General features: G+C 41.0%; 1 protein-coding gene and 1 pseudogene across 3 annotated transcripts in view; one reads left to right on the top strand and one right to left on the bottom strand.

Annotated features, from left to right (window-relative positions):
- MAN2A1 (mannosidase alpha class 2A member 1) overlaps positions 1-22,435 on the bottom strand; it is a 213,765-nt gene that overhangs the window by 121,318 nt on the left and 70,012 nt on the right. For all 3 annotated transcript variants that reach the window (XM_086413372.1, XM_086413373.1, XM_086413375.1), the window contains exon 5: positions 4,545-4,672. In XM_086413372.1, the coding sequence (XP_086269498.1) occupies positions 4,545-4,672 (128 nt within the window). The remainder of the gene's footprint in view (positions 1-4,544; positions 4,673-22,435) is intronic.
- On the top strand, positions 20,416-21,169 carry LOC147370096 (protein lin-28 homolog A pseudogene; annotated as a pseudogene).

Raw genomic sequence — 22,435 nt, 5'->3', positions numbered from 1 at the left:
GGCTAGAGTCCATGGGATTGCAAAGAGTTAGACACGACTGAGCGACTTCACTTCTTCATATATTGTCCAGAATAACAAGGGCAGAATAAGCTTACAAACAAAAGTAAAATCCAACATGAAAAGTTACAGTGATGTCTGAGATTTTATCATTACCAGTGATCTTTTTCGATCAAAATCACCTGATACACAGGACAGAGCAACCTAGCTGCAACAAATTAAAGAATCCCTGGGGTGTAATGACAGAGAAAAGAGTGAATTTTTAAAAACTGATATGAAAGGAGGTGAAAGCTACACAGAGACTTAGAGGGAAACCCAGCATCCCGCCAGGATTTTCCTTGGTGTAAGTAAATATTTTTAAAAGGGGGTTAAGTGACAAATGTAAGGGAAAATGCATATAAGTCAAATCCAAAATTTAAAAAGAGGGCATGTGTGCCAATAAAACCAGGAAAGATTTTGTGTTTTCATGTAAGAATAAGATCGTTAAAATATATAAAAGTAAAAGCAAGAAAAGTTACAGGAAATAATCATTAAAAAGAGTAAAACATACATACCACTTAAGTGATGGCAAATTTAATAGACTTAAAATCAAAACATGAGCAATATGAATAACATAATAAAATTGGATCATTTCAAATACAATATTAGAACTTAAGACGAGTCAGAGAGAACATTACAAAATGCATATTTTAGGCAAAAGATAACCTTAAAAACTCAAATTTAAAGTTTCTAATGGTCGGTTTTATATAATAAAATGTATAAAAACAGAAATTAACAACCAAAGACTAAATAATTTTAAAGTGAAGTGGAGTGAAATGAAGTCACTCAGTCATGTCCGACTCTTTGCAACCCCATGGACTGTAGCCTATCAGGTTCCTCCATCCATGGGATTTTCCAGGCAAGAGTGCTGGAGTGGGGTGCTATTTCCTTCTCCAGAGGATCTTCCCAACCCAGGGATCGAACCTGGGTCTCCCACATTGTAGGCAGATGCTTCATCATCTGAGCCATCAGGGAACTATAATTAGTTATTTTAAATTATTTAAATAATCGTTTATTAATAATTATTTATTAACTAAAATTATTTAAATAATTATTTTAATTTAAAAAGTATCCCCAAATCAAATGTAAAAACAGTGTCCAAAACAAGCTGCTCCAAACTGTTTAGCAAACAAAACTGAGAACACTACAAGTGTTCTCACTATAGTCAAAGGTACAAGAAAGAAATTAATATTCTCAAATGTGTTCATTAAACTCTACTCTTAGGTATACATCCAAAAAAATGAAAACTTTTGCCCTCACAAAAACTTACACAAACGTGCACAGCAGCATTACCCAGAGTAGCTAAAAAGGAGGGCAATCTAAATGCCCATTAGCTGAAGGTGGAAAACAATGGATAAACAAATATGGTATATCCATACAAGAGGATATTATTCAGTCATTAAAAAGGAATAAACCCCTGATACATGCTATGGATACACCATGAAAGCATTATGCCAGGTAAAAAAGCTAGTCCCAAAAGGCCACGTTGTATGATGCCATTCATGTGAGATGTCCAGACCAGTCAAATCTGCGTGTGTGTGTGTGTGTTCCACTAAGGAGACTAGTGGTCACCTGAGCCCAGGACACAGAAGGAAGGAGTCAGAAAGGGGTGTGACTATCAGTGGACCAGAGGGTCCTTTTGGGGATGCTGATAAGGCTCTAACACAGATGGTAGTCACGGCACACAACGCTGTGACAACACCAAGCACTACTGCGCCCTTTGCCTGGGAGGATCTCACGGCAGCAAAATGATGGTCACTCACGTACAGCAAGGAAAACATCTATGCTGAGCAAATGAAGGCAGACCCAAAGCGGCAGCCCTGAAATCAGTGCAAACGATCTGCAGTGACAGCAACGCAGAGCACTCGGCTGCAGGGAGAAACTCGGGGGGTGAGGGAATGAGGGGACTTTCTAGAATGATGAAAACGGGGTTATGTGGGTATATACATCTGTCAGAACTCCACAGTTACGACTTACATGTTGCACTACATGTAAATTACACATCCATAAAGAAAAAAATCTACAAAATCCACTTACTGGAGTCTTTACAAAATTCTCTTAATGGAAAAAGTTCCAATTCCCTGGAAGACTATAAAAAAGCACCTGGAACAGTTCTTTGCTCAAAAAAACAAAAAGTTTTGGGAAAACGGAATTATAAAGTTGCCTGAAAAATGGCAGAAGGTAGTGGAACAAAATGGTGAATACTTTGTTCAATAAAGTTCCTGATGGGGGGGAAAAAAGTGTCTTTTATTTTTACTTAAAAACTGAAGGAAATTTTTGGCCAACTCAGTATTCAAGAAACGTGACACTAAGTAGGGGGTCCCTAAGTCCACCCCCCAGACTTCTTTATTTAAGAAAACTTATAGCACCCAACATAAAGTCAAACTTACAGCTATGATTTATTACAGTGAAAAGATACAAAGAAAAATTAGCAGAAACAAAAGGCACACAGGGCAGAGCCCACAGGAACCAGGCCCAGGCTTCTAAGAGCTCTCTCTGCCGGATTACCCAGACGGAGTCAACCACTGCACCAGTGAATGCAGACAACACTGAAAGGCGGCCAGCCAAACCGCTCCCTCGAGACTGTACCCAGGCCTTTCACTGGGCTCTGGGCATGTGGGTACTCACTGTCTAGTTCATAACACGATTCGACTCCCAGAAGGAAAACAAGTGTTTAACGTATACTACATTGGGTTTACAAGCAGTTTAAACACAGTGAGTTACTCATCATTGAAGAATTCAACTCCTCAGACACCCACCAAAGAACAACTCTGCAAGCAAGACCTTTCTAAGGATAACATCTGACCTGCCATGCTAACTCTTTTCGGTACAGGTATGTTATCCGCAACTTACTCTACGAGAATCACAACAATAATAATATGGAAAGAGAAAAAAGTAAAGCAAATGTGTCAAAATGTTAATAACTGGTGAGTGTGATTGGGGGCTTTATGGGAGTTCTTTGTAGTACTCTTAGAATGCTTGTGTTTGAAATTATTCCAAAATAAAAAGTCACTATTAATGGGGTGGGAGGGTGTCATTTCTAACAGAATATTTTAAAATATTTTAAAATAATAAAATATAAATAATTTCAATTGCAAATGTATATTTACTATAAACTACAAAACTGTACTGAAAAATATGTGAGCATAATTACACACACGCTGTTTGCCGTTGTTTTAGTCATTAAGCCTTTTGTGAGCCCATGGACTGTAGCCTGCCAGACTCCTCTATCCATGGGATTTCCCAGGCAAGAATACTGGAGTCTGCTGCCATTTCCTACTTCAGGGGATCTTCCTGTCCCAGGGATCGAGCCCACATCTCCTGTATTGGCAGGCAGATTTTTTACTACTGAGCCACCAGGGAAGCCCCATTTACCGTGATGCACAATGCAAATATCATATATCACAAAGATTTCAATTAGTCCCATGTTCTTATGAGTTGTATGAACTGATTTTATCAGTTCAGGATCCTCTTCCCCTTACAGGACCCATTCACCTGGTTCAAGTGGGGCTGACCCTGCCTCAAATCTCTCTTTCCTTGAGACCATTTGCATCAAACTAACCAGGTCGCAGTGATTTCAGCTCCTATAGCTATGGCCACAAAAAACTGACTCGGAAATAACCATCTAACCCAAAGCGGGCCAGTTAGGTAAGGTATTAATTGCAGACTCCTCCTGTTGGGCTAGGAAGACCAGAGTCCTGGCTGTCTCCGGCTATCACACTCCCCAGGAGGAGATGCAAGAGTGAGCAGGCCCAAGAGACAGCACCCAGGCAGCACAGTCCAAGTCCTCTGGGCCCAGTCTGCCCTGGCGCTGCCCCATCTCTGGCAATTAGGTGTTTGCCTTTTATGATCAAGAGTCTTAACTAATATATGATTAAAATTCCAGTGGGATATTTTTAGGAGAAAATACTAAAATTAATAAACAAAATTGATAAAATAGGTGAAACAAGGTAGATGATCCTTAAAGTGACCGCATTATACCTGTATAACAGAGTTTATGATCCAAAAGACATAGATCGATGAAAAATAAGTTACTCAATAATAATCAGTCCTAGAAAAATTAATTATTAAAAAAATAAAAGACCCCATCTCACCTCTCCCAAAATGAACTGCCCAAAGTAGTCCACATGAGCTACCAGGGCTTACCTGGGAGCTCAGCTGATAAAGAATCTGCCTGCAACACAAGAGACCCTGATTCGATTCCTGGGTCGGGAAGACCCCCTGGAGAAGGGACAGGCTACCCACTCCAGTAATTTTGGGCTTCCCTGGTGGCTCAGATAGTAAAGAAACTGCCTGCAACATGGGAGACCTGGGTTCGACCCCTGGATTAGGAAGATCCCCTGGCAGGGGGCATGGCAGCCCACTCCAGTGTTCTTGCCTGGAGAATCCCCATGGACAGAGAAGCCTGGCGGGCCATAGTCCATGGGGTCGCAAAGAGTCGGACGCGACTGAGTGATGAAGCACAGCACAGCACAGTCCGCACGGAAGAGAAAGATACCCATACGTACCTAGATTCTTCTCCAGCCACTGATGTCCTTCAATTAGTTGGTCAATTATGGCAAAATAATGTGCACCAGCTTCATCAGGCATTACCCAGCCACCTGTCACAATTTCAAACTGACCGTTTTCTAGCAAACTAAGGAGAAAATAACATAAGAATTTACATTAACATATATAAGAAAAGTTGAAATAAAAAAGTAAGACATCATAAACATTAGGTATAGCCTTTAAATGTATTTACAGTAATTAAAAAAAAAACAACACAGTGCATGAATTTCCACTTTGGGACACTGGTGATGAAGCATGCATGGCACAGTATCTGAGGTGACCTGTCCTAAAGACAAAGCCACACAGGTGACTCTGGGAGATCTATTTCATAAAGGATATGCTCTCCCACATAGCTTCCTGAAGTCAGCAACCATGTCTCATTTATTTCTGGATCTTGCTGAGCACCTGGCAAAGTGCTTTACTCAGAGTGTATGCTTGAGGAGTGTCTACTGGTGGACAGTCATTTTAAGCACAGCATTTGTTTTATCATACTTACTTTAGTACTTCTGACATTAATAAGTTAATCATGCAAACTATAAAAGTAATGATAATAAAGGTAAATCTAATAGTATCACATGCTTCTGGGAACACAGAAGACATTATAGAGCACCCTGCTCTGGAGTCAGTTATAACATAGGCTATAAAGTTTATCTTTCATTATTGAGTGAAAAGGTCTAACATTATCATCATCTGTTCATTGGGTTCTCCTTTACATAACACCATACAAAGTGTTACATCTTTCTCAGAGAAAGAAAAAAATAATCAACTAATAAAAAATCTGAAAAACTACATGAGGAAGTATAAATGTCAAGAACTTTAGCAAACATCTTAAGTGCTACAGACTTCTGAGTTTGTGACAAGGTGGTTTTGAAAATGCTGTAAAATTTCAGAAGGAAAAGCAGTTTTAATAAGGATAAACATCACTGAACACCTATAACTTAACAGCCAAGTATCAAGCCAAATTTAACTAAAACAGAGCAGAAGCATAAAGAATAATTTTATACAAGGCATATAACACAAGCTGTAGCATTAACAAAACATCTGATTTTTTCAAACACAGAACCAATGACAGAATGGATAAGGACACAATTTCTAAAAGTGAATGAATGAATGATTTCCTTGTGTAAAATGAAAAGGTATTAATTACATCTGTGTCACCATGGGGATCACCAACTAATGCAATCTCCCACGGAGAATATGATGGTTCATTATTGTATTAAAGAAACCCAGTCAAATCTCAGATTCTCAGCTTCTCACAGGCCCACATCAGACTTACAAGAAAGAAGATGGGAATTCCTAACAACTGTATCTCTTTAAGAACACAACAAAACCCAAGGCGATTTTGTCCCACTTTTCCTGCCAACAGGACTTCATTTAAGGTTCCTTCTTCCTCTTCTCTTTCTGTTGATTGCCTGCTTTAGCCACACTCTAGAGGCCACGGCAGCCCCAGCCCCTTATACCTATGGCCAGTACTTGGAAGCCTGAGATGTCAGGAAAGATTTGGAGTTTAATTTCTAGCCACCTTAGCTCAGTATTTCAGTAAACAGATCTTTTGGAAAACATCACAAATAAACTGGCCAAAACAAATTCTGTGCTTCTCCTGAACAGAGAATAGAAACTATAAAGTAACTAATCTGAATACTATTAAGATTAAATGGGAAAAAAAAATCACTCAATGGAATTTTTCACCTATTTCTGCCAGTTTTATTTTGCTACATATTTCCTGTCCCATAAGCATAAATAGGCTCCAAGAAACAGCCAAGCCAGCAAATAATCATGCATATTAAATTTCTTCAACTCCATTTGTAAATACTTTACCCTTTCCCTCCCCATGACGCCTAAGATACTACTGAGATTAGAGACTGAATTCTCATCTGTACACAGTGGTTAAAGACTATCCCATCTGTAACACAGGGGAGGCGTGAAAGCCCCTGCTCATTTAACTGCTTTTCATAATTTTCTTAGCTATTTTCTCCTGTCTTTCCTTTCTCAGATCAAATAAACCCACCCACAGAAGCCTCCAGGATACCCATCCTTCCTTGTCCTACCAACCGCTACAATATCAGCTCCAGGACAGAAGGGACCAGGACGTGCTGCTTTGTTCACTTCTCCAGGCCAGCACTGAGAAACTTACGTGGCATATAATGGGCACTCTGTTGCTAGATGAATAGGGAATCCATGAATGAGATTCTCAGTTTAAAATCAGTATTAACATAAAGCTTTTGATTGGCTGAAGTGCAAAGACATAGGCAAATAAATTGGACAGGGAAGGGTCAGCTAAAAAGGGGTGAATAATGTAGGTATGAAGTGACACGATCTGGAATGTGGCTTATGTATGAGAAATGAACGAGGAAGGAGAAAGAGGAGACGCTTGAGGAAGCATCAGCGGGAATCAAGAAACGCCTGAAATAAGAGCGAGCACTAAAGCACGTCTGACACGGGATTGGATTCCAGGTGTCTCAGAGACTGGTGCTGCTCACACAGTGCAGCTCAGCTGAGAAGGGAGTCATTTTACAATTTACAATGTGATACATATAAATTTGGATAAGGCTATTTGATGTGACAATGAGGCAGTCAAAAGAAACTAACAAAAAAGAAAACTAAGTTTAGGGGAAAAGGCCAATATACAGATTACATCTTGAAGAAACGGCACAAAGAGGAAATAGAAAAGGATAGGGAATTTGGAGAAAACAGTCAAAGGAGAGTTAAGGAACAAGTAGAAGGAAAGTGTAAGAGGAAACTGAGGCAATAAGAAATGTTAGAGATAAAAATAAATCTGCAACTATATCCTGAAACCACCTAGGAGAGAGTCATCAAGAGCAACCCGCACCTCTGCTTGGTAAAAGGCATTTTTACAGCTTAAAAAGCTACCATATAACTGCAACTTAGAAACAGACACATCAGTGGGTCAGAATATAAAGTTGAGAAATAAATTTTACAAATATTTATATTATTAAAATAGCTATTAACGTACTGGGGAAGCATGGATTACAGTTGGTTTTTCAAATCTTCAGAGTGATTTGAAACAAGCTCGTAAGAAAGCCAAGATGCTCTGTCATGGAAGACAAACAGCTGACATGTGCAGTGGCTCAAACAGATTTTTAACAAAAACTACATCAGGCAGTCACAAGAGGCATAAGTGGTGTCATAACAGCAAGCCAGGAAGAACACAGGTTTTAGCTTTTCTCAGCACAGTTTCTCTAACCCGTAGAACAGAATGGGAGAGGATAGACAGCATAATTTAAGACGGACACCTGGCCAGATAACCAGGTTAGTGAGTACTATTTCACTCTCTAGTCCACACATAGGAATGCTGAGAACCGGATTATAAACCAGACAGTCTCACAGGCAGGAAGGTCAGGCTTAATAAAATATACTCACTGTGTTAAGCAAAACTGCCACTTGACCAGTTTAAAAAAAAGACCCATGAACACATAAAAATTGCAGCAGTGCACAAACTCGCCACGTACACCCCTGATTTCTAGGACATATGCAATAAGCGCTTAGGAAGCATCTGAGGAATGACAAAACAAAACGGTCCAAATAAACATGCAGACATCGACCTAATGAAGCACAGCAGCCGTCAGCATCGTGTAGTGATGGGGACAAAACGCGGTCCTGACAGTCTCGCAGAAGTAACACTCCAGGAACTAACCAGGAAAAATATTTATAAGCAATAGCAGAAAGGCCATGCTATCCTACAAAAAGCACCATATTTAAAACTGCCATTGTTACGAAACAAAATAAAGTTAAGACAGACTGCAAGCTGTACATTGGACACTTTCATAATTTTTTAAAATCAAGTAACGGGAAACAGAGAAGAAGCTACTTAGAGCAAATACAGGTGTTCCCAAGTAATATTTCCATTCACTTAGCACTCAACAAGCATGAATTGAGCCATTTCCCTGCAACTGTCAGGGCAGTACAGCAATAAGGACCTACTGTACGGCACAGGGAAACACATATCTCACAATAACCTGAAATGAAGAAGAATCTGAAAAAGCATATACGTATTCATATACAAATATACGCGTACCTGAATCACTGCTATGTACCTGGAACTAACACAACACTGCAAATCAACGACACTCCAGTAAGAGGTGCTTTCTGAAAAACAAGCAAGCAAGCTCCGTACACTGCTTTTAGGAGAGCGATGCCTACTGTGCTAATGATAAACTTAAAGGATGAAGAAACTGTAAACAAAGTTACCCAGATCTAACTCCCCAGTAACAACCACTATTATCACTTTGAAAAAAAAAACAAGGAAATGCACAATCAAAAATGCCGCGCTCATCTCATAGGGTCTTATTGTTTAATTTCTGCCAAGACACTCTCTGGTTTCTGGTTAATTTTTTGCATGAATGCCCTTCCTAACATTTCCTAATAAACAAGAGACCTAGAAACAAATGAAAAGACAAGGAAAGAGACGGAGAGAAAGGAGTACGTACATGCAGCAAGTCCAGAAAATAGGAAGCCAGGCACTAACTTTCACAATTAACAACACCCTTATTTTACTTTTTGAAATAGCTGATCTGTAAGCCACTATGCACTTCTCTGTTTCTACAATTTCTCTGCTTGAAAGCTTGATATAAAAAGCTTTAGAAGATACTGATCAAAAGTAAGCTGAGCATCTCTGTCAAGCTCACTGTGCTGTGAAGAGTGAATCTACTCGCCAAGCACAGGAAGCGGCAAGCCCTTTTCTCTGAGAGTCCCTCTCCCCCGTGTAGACACATCACACATTCAGACTTTGGTCACACACAGAAGGACAGACGTCAAGAGCTTTCTTCCCCAAACGGGGAAACTGTTACAGATAACTTAGTAGCAAACAATGCATCATTTTGCCAGCATCAAAGAATCACAAATTAATTTCACATGATAAAAAGAGTTGAATTTGTAATCATACATCTAGGGAAATATGAAATAACACATGATGATACACAGGGATTCATTCTTAAATAAAAAACTAGTTAAATGGAAAATTTAAAAAGATGGAGGCTCCCAATGAATCAATTAATAATTTAAGAACATTTGCTCATCAGATTTATATGCCTTTCATGAGAAGTATTTAATAAGAGAGTAAAAATAAGTTTTCTCTTAAAACTCCTCAGATAATAAATCGGGAAACTCACCGTATTCTTCTGAGTATTGTCGATGCCCACCTTTAGAGGATATATGAGGGGCAAACAGCCAGTGAGTCATCTGTCCTCATCTCCTCCTCACTTCACTCCAACCATATCCTCTCTCTGAGTTTGCAGTCTATGCTCTCTCTGTCTGGAGGATCCTCTCCCAATATTTGCCTCACTGGCTCATAATGCATCCATTAGGAGCCTCTCTGGCCAACACACACTCCACCCAAACCCCACCTAAATTGTTATCTTGCATAAAACCCAAAAGTTTTCTTCATGGCACTTTTCACAAAATTTAATAACACATTTTCATGTTCACGGTCTTTGTCCCCCAGCAGACTACCAGCTCACAAAGGCAGGAATCATATCTGTTTTGCTAACCATTTAAATCTCGGTGTTCCTATTAGAAAAGAATACCAACAACCCCAAAGAAATGCAAACAAAAAATATGAAGCAGATATTTCAGAAATAACTAGCTGCTAAAAATGAAAAGAAGTTTAATGTCACTCATAAGGAAATGCAAATTAAAACTTCAATGAGATCAAAAAGTTGTACAACACACTGTGATGTCAAGGATGTTTAGAAAAAGGTATTGTTACTTAAGACTAGCAATAACTATCAAATTTTAAAATGCATATATACTTTTATCTATGCTCATTAAAATGAAGTCAGAAAATAGATAAAAATAAACAAAAGCACTGTACAGTCAGCCCTACATATCTGCAGGCTCTGTGTCCGCACACTGAACCAACTTCTGAAGGAAAATTTTAAAAAGAAAAAGCTTCCAGGAAGTCCCAAAAGCAAAATTGAATTTGCCGCACACTAGCCACTATTTACACAGCACTGACATTACACTGACAACTATTAACACTTCATGGCAAATAGACGGGGAAACAGTGGAAACAGTGTCAGACTTTATTTTTCTGGGCTCCAAATTCACTGCAGATGGTCATTGCAGCCATGAAATTAAAAGACGCTTACTCCTTGGAAGGAAAGTTATGACCAACCTAGACAGAATATTAAGAAGCAGAGACATTACTTTGACAAGAAAGATCCATCTAGTCAAGGCTATGGTTTTTTCCAGTGGTCATGTATGGATGTGAAAGTTGGACTGTGAAGAAGGCTGAGTGCCGAAGAATTGATGCTTTTGAACTGTGGTGTTGGAGAAGACTCTTGAGAGTCCCTTGGACTGCAAGGAGATCCAACCAGTCCATTCTAAAGGAGATCAGCCCTGGGTGTTCACTGGAAGGACTGATGTTGAAGCTGAAACTCCAGTACTTTGGCCACCTGATACGAAGAGCTGACTCATTTGAAAAGACCCTGATGCTGGGAAAAATTGAGGGCCAGGAGGAGAAGGGGACGACAGAGGATGAGATGGTTGGATGGCATCACCAACTCAATGGACATGGGTTTGGGTGGACTCTGGGAGTTGGTGATGGACAGGGAGGCCTGGCGTGCTATGGTTCAAGGGGCTGCAAAAAGTTGGACACGACTGAGCGACTGAACTGAACTGAACTGATCAACATAACATTTACATTGTATTAAATATTATAAGTAATCTGGAGATGGTTTCAAGTATGCAGGAGAAATGTGTGTAGGTTAAATGCAAATATTACTCAATTTCATGTAAGGATTTTGGTATCCGAGGCAGGCTCTGCAACCAATCCTCTGAGGATTATCAAGGGTCGACTGTATACACTAAATATAAAGATATACTCCATGCATTCACAAGAGACCGTAAAAGAAAATATAGGGCCATTAATCAGGAGAAGTTAAATTAAGGCCCACTCATAACAAAGACTTTTATACAGTCTTTAAAAAAGAAAGATTCCTGAAAGATTCTCTGAGATAAATTAAGTTTAAAAAGCATGGTACAAAACTCATTAGGATGGCTATTATAAAAAAAAAGAAAAGAAAAACAGGAACCAGGTGTTGATAAGAAATGCAGAGAAGCTGGAAACCGCCAGCACTACTAGTGGCGACGTGAAGCGACGCAGCTTGTGCGGGGACCTGTGTGGGGGCTCTGCGAACACTTAAACTTAGAACTGTCACAGGACCCAGCAATTCCACTTCTGGGTATACACACAGAAGAACGAAAGGAAGGACTCAAACTGGCATTTACATACTCATGCTCATCGCAGCATTTTTGCCCAAAGGTAGAAACAATCCAAACGCCCACTGATGGACGAATGAACAAACAAAACACAGCATATTCATGCAACGGAACACGATGCAGCCCTGGAAAAGGAGGGAATTGACACATGCTTCAATATGAATGAACCTCAAACACATTATGGTAACTGAAATAAGGCAGACACAAAAAAACAAGCATTGTATGATTTCACCTGCAGGGTGAAACTGACAGAGACAGAGGCAGAATGGTGATTGCCAGGCCAGACTGAAGGGGCCTGGGGAGTTACTGTGTAACAGGTGCAGCATTTCAATCTAAGATGATGAAAAAGTTCTGGAGATGGGCGATGGGTATGTTGCAAAACAATGTGAATATATGTAATGCCAGCGAATGTCACACAGAGAAACATTAAAATGATAAATTTTGGGTTATATACATTACACTACAATAAAAAAGATGCACTCAAAAAAAGCACAATGTGCGGGGCATGCTGTCATTTGCATAATGCATAAGAACGTGTCTTTGCATATATGTACATGAACGTATCTTTTCCTATTTCTGTATAAATTATATATATCTGATCACAATAGCTGCCTCCTGTGAAGTTAGATGACAAAGAAACAGGAGTCGTCAGCACCTTACCTTTCACTGTGTACCCTTTATATGTTCAGACTTATGTTAAAATATGAATTAAACTGTTCTCTAAACTATAAATGCCATACTACCCTGATTTCTTTTAAGCACTAAAAACAAACAAAACTATAGCATAAAATAATCATGAAATTTCATTTAAGAATATTTATCATATTAGATGGTTTAACTAATAGCTTCTGTAAAATTTCAATAAGATATACTTTAAATATTTCATTGTATAATAAATAGTATTTCATTTTCTCATTTTTTAAAAATAAAAGCAATAAAATTCTCATTCAAATAAATCAGAAAATACATGAAGTTGAAGAATAAAATTGAAAATTTCACTCTTAATGTCCTTCTATAAAGACATAAAGGGTTATGGTAGACATAGTTTTTAACCAGTTTATTTTACTTAATACTATACTTTGGCCACCTCATGCGAAGAGTAGACTCATTGGAAAAGACTCTGATGCTGGGAGGGATTGGGGGCAGGAGGAGAAGGGGACGACAGAGGATGAGATGGCTGAATGACATCACTGACTCGATGGACGTGAGTCTCAGTGAACTCCGGGAGTTGGTGATGGACAGGGAGGCCCAGCGTGCCGCGATTCATGGGGTCGCAAAGAGTCGGACACGACTGAGCAACTGATCTGATCTGATCTACCATAAACATCTTTCCATGTCAATAAATAGACATATATCATTATGTTATGGCTGACCATTTTTGCTAAAGTATTTATAATTGAGATATAGCAACACATAATATACATGTGTTCAGTTTGATGTATTTTGACAACTGTTTATACCCGTTACTGCCCAAAATTGTACCTGTTACTACCGAAAATAAGACATAAGCTATTCAGAGATGTCCCTTCTGCCCTTTTCCAATCAATTCCCCCCAACAATAACAACCAGAAAGTGACATCCTTACCTTGCGATTCCTATCCCAACAGATGAGCTACTCTCAGACGTCACAAAGCAGAGTCGTACAATGTGCTTTGCTATCAGGACTCTTTTGCTAACATGTTTGTTAGATTCATCCATATTTCTGTATATTTCAGTAACATTACTTTTCATGGCCGAGTGATAATTCATTGTTTAAATACGGCACAAAATTTTAATTCATTATTCTGTTGATGGATATTTGAACTATTTCCAGTTTGAAGTCATTATAAAAGATTCTGCTATGAAAATGTCTATGTAAGTCTTTTTTGTGAACATGTTTTTATTTTTCTTGGATAAATTCCTAGGAGGGAGCCCCCAGGAACTAGACTTACCTGGTCCCAGCCCTCACGGCAGGGGAGGGAAGACAATGGAATGAAAACTGTATCACAGTAAAGCAGGTTCCTTCTATGGGAACAAGAAGGTCTTGGAAAGTTGATGAATACTTAACTTTGGAAAACTCAGGCAGCCTTTCAGGAAGTAATTTCTCATTTTATATTCCCACTAGCAGTGTCAGAGAGCTACAGTCACCGCACCCTTCCCAAGCCCTGGAGCTTTCAGTCCTTCTGTGTCCCCTTTCAGGGGCTCTAGATAGCACCTGGAAGCAGTTTTAATCTGCACCTCCCTGAGCACTGCACTGTGCTCAGCCCTGCACACACACCCTCCCCTGCTCTGCTGCAGCCTAATAAACTTCTTTCAGGCGTCTGAACAGGCCACGTTCTTCCGAATCCCTGGCCCATAATCACAATTCTCCTCTCATAACCTGGAATCCTTTCCCCACCCTCTGCTATTGGCTATTCTAATAGCTTTCCAATTTCAACATGAATACCACTTGCTTCAGGAAGCTTTCCAAGACCCCCTTGTTTCCATAGAAGGAAAGACTTTATTGTGATACTGTGTTAATTACATTGTTTTCCCTTCCCTGCCCTGAGGGCTGGGACCAGGTATCTCTAATTCACTTCTTGTATCCCTGGAGTCTAGCACAGTAAATACTTGCTGAATAGACGAAGGAGAAAATAAGGGAAGGCTTCAGAGCTGAGGCAATATTTCAGTTGAGTCTTAAAGAATAAACAGCATTGAGATTATCCAATGCACAAAAGGAAAAAAAAAATTCTCAGCTAAACTCATGAGCAAATTCCTAAGGAGGAGAGAATAACTGTGACTGAGGACATCCACGTGGTTCAGCGGGGCTTAAAGAGGTGTGTGAGGGGAGAAGTGATGGAGGGAAGGGCAGACAGGTGAGCGGGAACCGGGCCAAGCAAGGATGTGCCCAGTGGAGGGGCCGCACTGGGCCTGTGGACGCTGGATGTCACTGAGGCATCTGAAGCCAAGAAGACACGGGCAGGCTCATACACCGGGACCCGAGGCACACTCCTGACCCCCTCTGTCTGGTCTCCCCAGAAGGAGAATGAGGAAAATGCAGGATCTCAGCATGCAGGAATGACCTAGGACCAGCTGAATGAATACATAGCACTGTTGAGAATATGCCTTCTACACTGAGTAGAGTAACCACTCAGTGTTAGGTGTTACTCTTACCCTTGACTAGGGAAGAAGAAGTGAGGTTGGAACTTTAGCCTGCACACTTGGAAATTAAAACAGCGGTGTGGAATCACCCGCAGACTGAAGAGGAGAAGCAGCAGCTGCACACGGGTGAGAGCTGGAATGTGTAGGAAGGGGCAGAGGAGGGAGTCACGAAGGGGAAGAAAAAGCACTGTTCAGCCATACACGCCTGGGGCCAGGAGAAGAGCTCTGGGCCACAGAAGACCAAAAAAGGAAAGAATTTCAAGGCGAATGGAGTGGTCAGTGTCAACACTGCTAAGAAATCCCCTAGGAGGACTGAAGAGTACCCACAGACATAGCAGCTCATCAGCGCTCCAGGCTTTTGCCCCTATCTGATGCAGCGGAAGCCAGTGATGAACTGAATGAGAGGGGGAGGGACGAGCCAGGACTGGAGGGCGGGCGCCGGGATGGAGTACGTACTTTCTGAAATAAACCTACACCTCTGCTTCACTACTAGAATCAAAGTCATCTGAGACACCGGGCACTGCTTTGACTCCTTTGATGAAACGCTATGTATCTTTAGGCTCTAAATTCGATCCAAACCTGCAATTTACTCTGAACATCACAAGACACACTGTAACTTCTCATTGCTCTGCAAATTTTATAGCAGCCTTTCGTTAAATACCATAAAATCTGACCTGTATAAAATGTATAATAAATTAGCTAGTGTAAGAACTTTAAAGGTTATTTTTCCTAGTGAACTCAAGATATAGAATGTATGTAAGTTTGCAATATGTTTGCAATTGTATTATTTAAGAAAGCAACCTCAAACATTCCTCTGATTTCAATAAGCAGAGATAGTTATTAGGACAGGGTGGAAGGTTTACTAAACTATAAACCTAGGAAAAAAAGATGTAAGGGAATGGTAGAAGGATGAAAGACTGCAGGCCTGGCAAAGCAATGTAATCCAGAAGCCTGGTCAAGACAATATCTAACACATACATTTGGAGCCTTGTTTCATATCAGAGGTCCACACAGAGAAGCTGGTCAAGATACTGGCAAACACATAAACTGTTCTAGGTTCCAACAGTTCAATGGGCTTCTTACTTCAACACTGGTCTCAGTAGCAGAAGCAAATGCTATGTAAAAACCCCTTCAATATCTCAGAGCCCAGAGGGAAAATGAATATGTAATATGCTGGGTGACAGTCAAAGGAAATGCTAAGGCTAATAACGTTTCAGCTGTTTGAATAAGGGTCCACATTTCTATGTATTATAAATATCACATAGTATTTAAACTGAATTTAGCTAAAAAATATTCAAATATGAAGTTTAAAAAGTAAAAAGAATGTTAACATACCAGTTATTTTCAAAATAAAACAAGAGTAGACAGAAAATGGGCTGATGATAACAAGGCAGTTTCTGTTAAATCCACTGTCTATGTGTTACAAGTAGGAACCATGACTATACTTGATTGAGTCACATAAAATAAAGAAGGTAGATGTTGTCTGCATGAATCTCCTTTTAGTTAACTAGATTTTTCATTTTAAAAAGCTTATAGAGCTGAATACTGCTACCACAGGGGGAAGAATCAAACAAGTCATTGCTAGCATAGATTATGAAGATCACTTGAGCTATGTTTCTGTTAAATTCCCATAATCAATTGGTATTCTTCAGGGACAATAAAAGCTTACAGAGAACTCTGCTAGAATTAACAGGTTCTTCTCTGCAACAGCTAGCTTGCAAATTTAGCTACAGACATTTAATCCATAGATTCATCTTCAAAAAGGGAAAAACAAACCATTGCATAACCATTATACTAGCAGTCAAAACAAAATTCTATCAGTAATGTCACTAGATGTTAATAATGTTATAGATGTCAGTAATGTTAATAGTATAAGCTCAGAATTTAAAAAAATGGGAACAAACGTATGTGTCTTTTTTTTTTCCTTTCTGGAACCCTGCTCTCCAACAAAGGATTTGAGGAGAAATATTTCAGCTAAAACATCTACTTCTGCTTCATTGACTATGATAAAGCCTTTGACTGTGTAGATCACCACAAACTGTGGAAAACTCTTAACAAGATGGGACCTTGTTAAGACCACCTGACCTGCCTCCTGAGAAACCTGTATAAAGGTCAAGAAGCAACAGTTAGAACTGGACATGGAACAACGGACTAGTTCAAAAGTGGGAAAGGAGTATGCCAAGGCTGTATGTTGTCACCCTGCTTATTTAACGTCTATGCAGAGCACATCAAGTGAAATGCTGGGCTGGAGGAAGCACAAGCTGGAATCAAGATAGCTGGGAGAAATATCAATAACCTTAGATATGCGGATGACACCACCCTTACGGCAGAAAGTGAAGAAGAACTAAGGAGCCTCTTGATGAAAGTGAAGGAGAGTGAAACAGCTTTCTTAAAACTCAACGTTCAAAAAACAAAGATAATGGCATCCGGTCCCATCACTTCTTGGCAAATAGATGGAGAAAATGTGGAAACAGTGTCAGATTTCATTTTCTTGGGACTCCAAAATCACTGTGGATGGTGACTGCAGCCACAAAATCAAAAGACACTTGCTTCTTGGAAGAACAGCTATGACAAATCTCGACAGTGTATTAAAAAGCAGAAATATCACTTTGCCAACAAAGGTCCGTCTAGTCAAAGCTATGGTTTTTCCAGCTGTCATGTATGGACGTGAGAGTTGGACTATAAAGAAAGCTGAGCACCAAAGAACTGATGCTTTCAAACTGTGGTGCTGGAGAAGACTCTTGAGAGTCCCTTGGACTGCAAAGAGGTGAAACCAGTCAATCCTAAAGGAAATCAACCCTGAATATTCACTGAAAGGACTGGTTCTGAAGCTGAAGCTCCAATACTTTGGCCACCTGATTCAAAAAGCCAACTCTGGAAAAGACTCTGATGCTGGGAAAGTTTGAGGACAAGAGGAGAAGGAGTGACAGAGGGTGCGGGGGTCAGATAGCATCACTGACTCAGTGGACACGAGCTTGAGAAAACTCAGGAGATGCTGAAGGCCAGGGAAGCCTGGTGTGCTGCAGTTTCTGGGGTCATAAAGAGCAGGGACAGCTGAGTGACTGAATAACAACAACATGCTGCCGCTGAGTCGCTTCAGTCGTGTCCGACTCTGTGTGACCCCAGAGACGGCAGCCCACCAGGCTCCCCCGTCCCTGGCATTCTCCAGGCAAGAACACTGGAGTGGGCTGCCATTTCCTTCTCCAATGCATGAAAGTGAAAAATGCAAGTGAAGTCACTCAGTCGTGTCCGACTCTTAGTGACCCCATGGACTGCAGCCTACCAGGCTCCTCCATCCATGGGATTTTCCAGGCAAGAGTACTGGAGTGGGGTGCCATTGCCTTCTCCAAACAACAACATATCAGCTAGCTTTCTTCCCCACAAGCAACACTGACTGACTCTGAATGGGGAATGTATTCGGGAGGCTGTCGTGGGCACACAGGACTGAGGGCAAGCTACAAGTCCAGGCTAAACAGAGGACTGGAAACAATGAGAAGGCATGCCACAGGCACAACAGGGGCTCTGCCACAGAGCAGGAAGCCTCTTGTGAACACACCAGTGCTCCAAGGGATGATCCCAACCTCCCCTCCGTCCTGTTCCCTTCCTTTCAGCTGTCTACCTTCACGTCACTCTCCAAGGACTGAAAATCCTGGGAAATAATATACTGACTGGCTGAGCTCAGATAACAGCTGACCTGCCTGACCTGGGGCAGGAAAATCAAAGATGTGACTTCTGTGTTTGGAGACCATTTCCTAAAAGGAAACCAGGTGAATGAGATGCAAGCAGCATCCGGTCAGAAAAGGAAGGGATGTGATTGAAGTCACACTCTCTGTTTTGAAACAAATTCCAGGTGTGGATACATGTTATTCCTCGTGGGATGGGTTTAAAAAAAGAAGAGAAAATGTCTGGACACATAAACAACAATATAAAGAATCCAGAACTAAAGGGTAATTAAAAAGCATAGTTAAAACCATGCATTTGAAGCCAGAAAAGAACAGGCTCTACATGACCAATAACTGAATGTGAAGTGGGAAGAAAAAACCTTGAAAAAAAATCACATAAAATACAGTAAATATAACAAAAAAATTAAAAAGCATATGCCAAAGAGAGACCAGAAACAACTAGATAACTGAATTATAAGGAAATGAAATAAAACTAATTAGTAAGAGCAAAACAGATAAGATGAAAAGTATTTGAACTGATAGATGAAAAATTTAGTAATAAGTTATACATACCCAGATATATGGCAAAAGAAAACAATAATACAGTTACAGATGATTTAGGAAAAAATATCATATTAACAAAATAACACATAAAAATGTGAATGCTGGTTAAGAGCAGTGCTAAAAGGCAAATACAGAGAGAGAAATACTTCTTGTTCAAGTAAATCAACTGGCCCATTTAGCATTCGTTTAAAAAAAGGCAGAAGGAATTAAATAAAAACAGAAAAGTCAAGAGTAAATATCAGTACAATGCAAAAAGTTTTTTAGGAAACAAGTGGGGGTACAAAAACCAACGAAACTAGTAAGAGCTTCAGCCAATCTAATCAAGATAAAAAAATAATCAGGTCCCACCAAATAATAAGGAAAAAAACCTACAGATGGAATAAAATCTTAAAATCTGCACAATCTAAGTAAAACGCTATAAAATAATAATTTAAGAAACTATAAGCATTATTTATATTCAAGGAGCAACATAAGACCTAGACAGACAGAAAAATTTGTCTTTAAACTTAGTTAAAAAAAAACTTACATATCTGACAAGCACCAATTCCATAGAGCATTACAGGGCAGTTCTTAATTTTTGAAAAGTTGCAAACCAGTGGATAGCTTGATTTTAATTAAGGATGTGTATGTGTGCATGTTAATATAAATTAGCTGCTAACATTTCAACTTAAAAAGTCAATACATGTTATGTAGTGTCTTGGAATCCCAGCTTGCCGTGACTGACCGGAAGACTGCGCTGACAACCGTCTCCTGTGGCCACACACTGCAAGCGAGGAAGAGGGGGTCGGCCTCTGGGTGCCACAGTTACTCCTGGTGAGTGCAGGACTCTCAGAGCCTACAGCCCTCACTTCTGACATCTTCTAACCACTCTTGTAAGCATTTTAAGGATGCTATCAGGGAAGAAAAAATGTCTGATAGATAATAATGGAAAGTTAATTCTCCCGAAAATACCTTTAAACATTTAGCTCAATACCTCTCAAAATCTTCCCCCTCTTTTTTGGGGGATCGAGTAGGAAGAATTAATCCCAAAGCTCTCTGGGAAAATTAAGCAGTCACTCATTGAAAGAACTTTTCAATAAAGAAAAATAAAGGAATATTTAAACTGTCTGTTAATGAAACACCTCATAAGCTTGCAACAATTACAGTTACACGGAAAAGTCTATGAAAGAGGTCAGGGCCTCCGGACTTCTCTGGGGCCAGCAGCCGCCCAAGCAGGGGCCCGGGGCCGCGGGCTCAGCCGACTACCATGGGCTCTGTGTCCCACGAGCAGTTCGCAGGTGGCTGCGCTAAGGCGCCGGAGGACGCGGCCCGCGCGGCAGAGGAGCCGCAGCTGCTGCACGGTGCCGGGGTGCCGGCGTCCGTAAGTGGTTCAACGTGCGCATGGGGTTCGGCTTCCTGTCCATGACCGCCAGCGCAGGGGTCGCGTTCGACCCCCCGGTGGACGTCTTTGTGCACCAGAGTAAGCTGCACATGGAGGGCTTCGGGAGCCTGAAGGAGGGGGAGGCCGTGGAGTTCACCTTTAAGAAGTCCGCCAAGGGCCTGGAATCTATCCGAGTCACCGGCCCTGGGGGGGGTGTTCTGTATTGGGAGTGAAAGGCGGCCTAAAGGGAAGAATATGCAGAAACGCAGATCAAAGGGAGCCAGGTGCTACAACTGTGCAGGTCTAGACCATCACGCCAAGGAATGCAAACTGCCACCGCAGCCCAAGAAGTGCCATTTCTGCCAGAGCATCAACCATATGGTAGCCTCATGCCCACTGAAGGCCCAGCAAGCTCCCAGCTCCCAGGGAAAGCCAGCCTACTTTCGGGAGGAGGAAGAAGAGATCCATAGCTCTGCCATGCTCCCAGAGGCCCAGAATTGAAGCCACAGTGGGTGGGGGCTATCATTTTGTGATCAGAAAGCTTTGAGGAGCAGGCATCAATCGGCAGAGTGGAGAAAGTGGGGACAGGGTGGGTAGGGGGCAGCTGGCACTGCCATATATCTGAGGCTGGAGTCCACAGCATCACCCCCTCTTCCCTCTTGGTGGGAAGAAGGGGTGAGGCAAAGAAACTCCAATTAGCTCTTTCCAAATGCATATGAGGGCTTTGAGGGTTAACCCTCCCTGCATGCTTCATCTGAGTCTCCACCCCCAGAATCTCCAGCTTTTGAAAGTGGCCTGGGTAGGGAAGTTGTTTTACTCTTAAAGAAGATTGTGGAATCATATTTCCCATATCAGAGTGTAAAGATTAAGAGGAGAACAGATTGATGGACCCAACCAACAAGCCACTACATTCCACGGGAGGAAACATCTCAGGGGGGCGGCAGGGTTTTCCTCGTCTTCTCTCCTCATAACCCCCTCTTGGGACAGAATGCCAAGAACTGTCCCAAGTAATGGGTTATGATGACAGGTAAAGGGGTAATTGAGGGAACAGCTGCAAACTTGCTGCTTCTAAGCTCACTCTCACCCCATTCTGGGCCAACTCAATTTTATTTATTTGCTGCCTTGGCTGACTGTACCTTGGGTCCCACTTTCTCCAGGATGCCAACTGCACTAGTGTGCAAATGACATATCTTGTGCATTTTAACTTTTTTTTTTTCATAATATAAATATTCTGGTTTTGTATCTTTGTGTATTTTAATCTAAGACCCTCATTCCTGCACTGTGTTCTCAGGTACGTTAGCAATCTCAGGGATAAGTCAGCAGCAGCTCCGGGTCTGCACAGCAGGAATGCTTTTTGTTGCTGTATCATCAGAGAGAACAACTATTTGGAGTGTATAGCCTATTGAACTACCTCATTTTTGCCAATTACAGCTGGCTCTTCTGCCATGGTGTCCTCCTGAAATCCCTTCAGCGTTTCATGAGAGACTAGGTTTTAACTGGGTTGCCCCATGACTTGGTCTCCTTCCTACTGAAAGATTGGAAATTGTTCTGAACAGGAAAACATGGTGCAGAGAAGTTAGGAGAGGCTGGGCCAGGTAAGAAGTGCAGAGAGGGGAAGCCAAGATTAGGCAAAGGTCGTCTGTATGTGTGGCAAAGGATTCCTGTTCCAGATCTATAATCCTAGGGCACAGGACTCGCTTTATATACCAGATCCATCCTCCACCTGACTGGGCTAGGCCAACCCTGCACAACAGGGTGTGTGTGTTTTTATAAGAAATGGAAGTTGGTAAGGAGAGGTTTTTAAGAACAATGCCTCTGTACCCATCTTGAGCTGCCCAGGGATGGATATGTGAAGCAAGGACAAGATCTTTAACGATTCTGGGCTTTTCCTTCTTGGCTTCTGGAG

This window comes from Bos grunniens, chromosome 7, assembly GCF_055505025.1.
Source record: "Bos grunniens cultivar Pamir isolate PY7600 chromosome 7, Bosgru_T2T1.0, whole genome shotgun sequence".
Taxonomy (NCBI): domain Eukaryota; kingdom Metazoa; phylum Chordata; class Mammalia; order Artiodactyla; family Bovidae; genus Bos; species Bos grunniens.
Note: the sequence above shows the minus strand (reverse complement) of the source record. Positions and strands in the feature narration are given on the sequence as shown.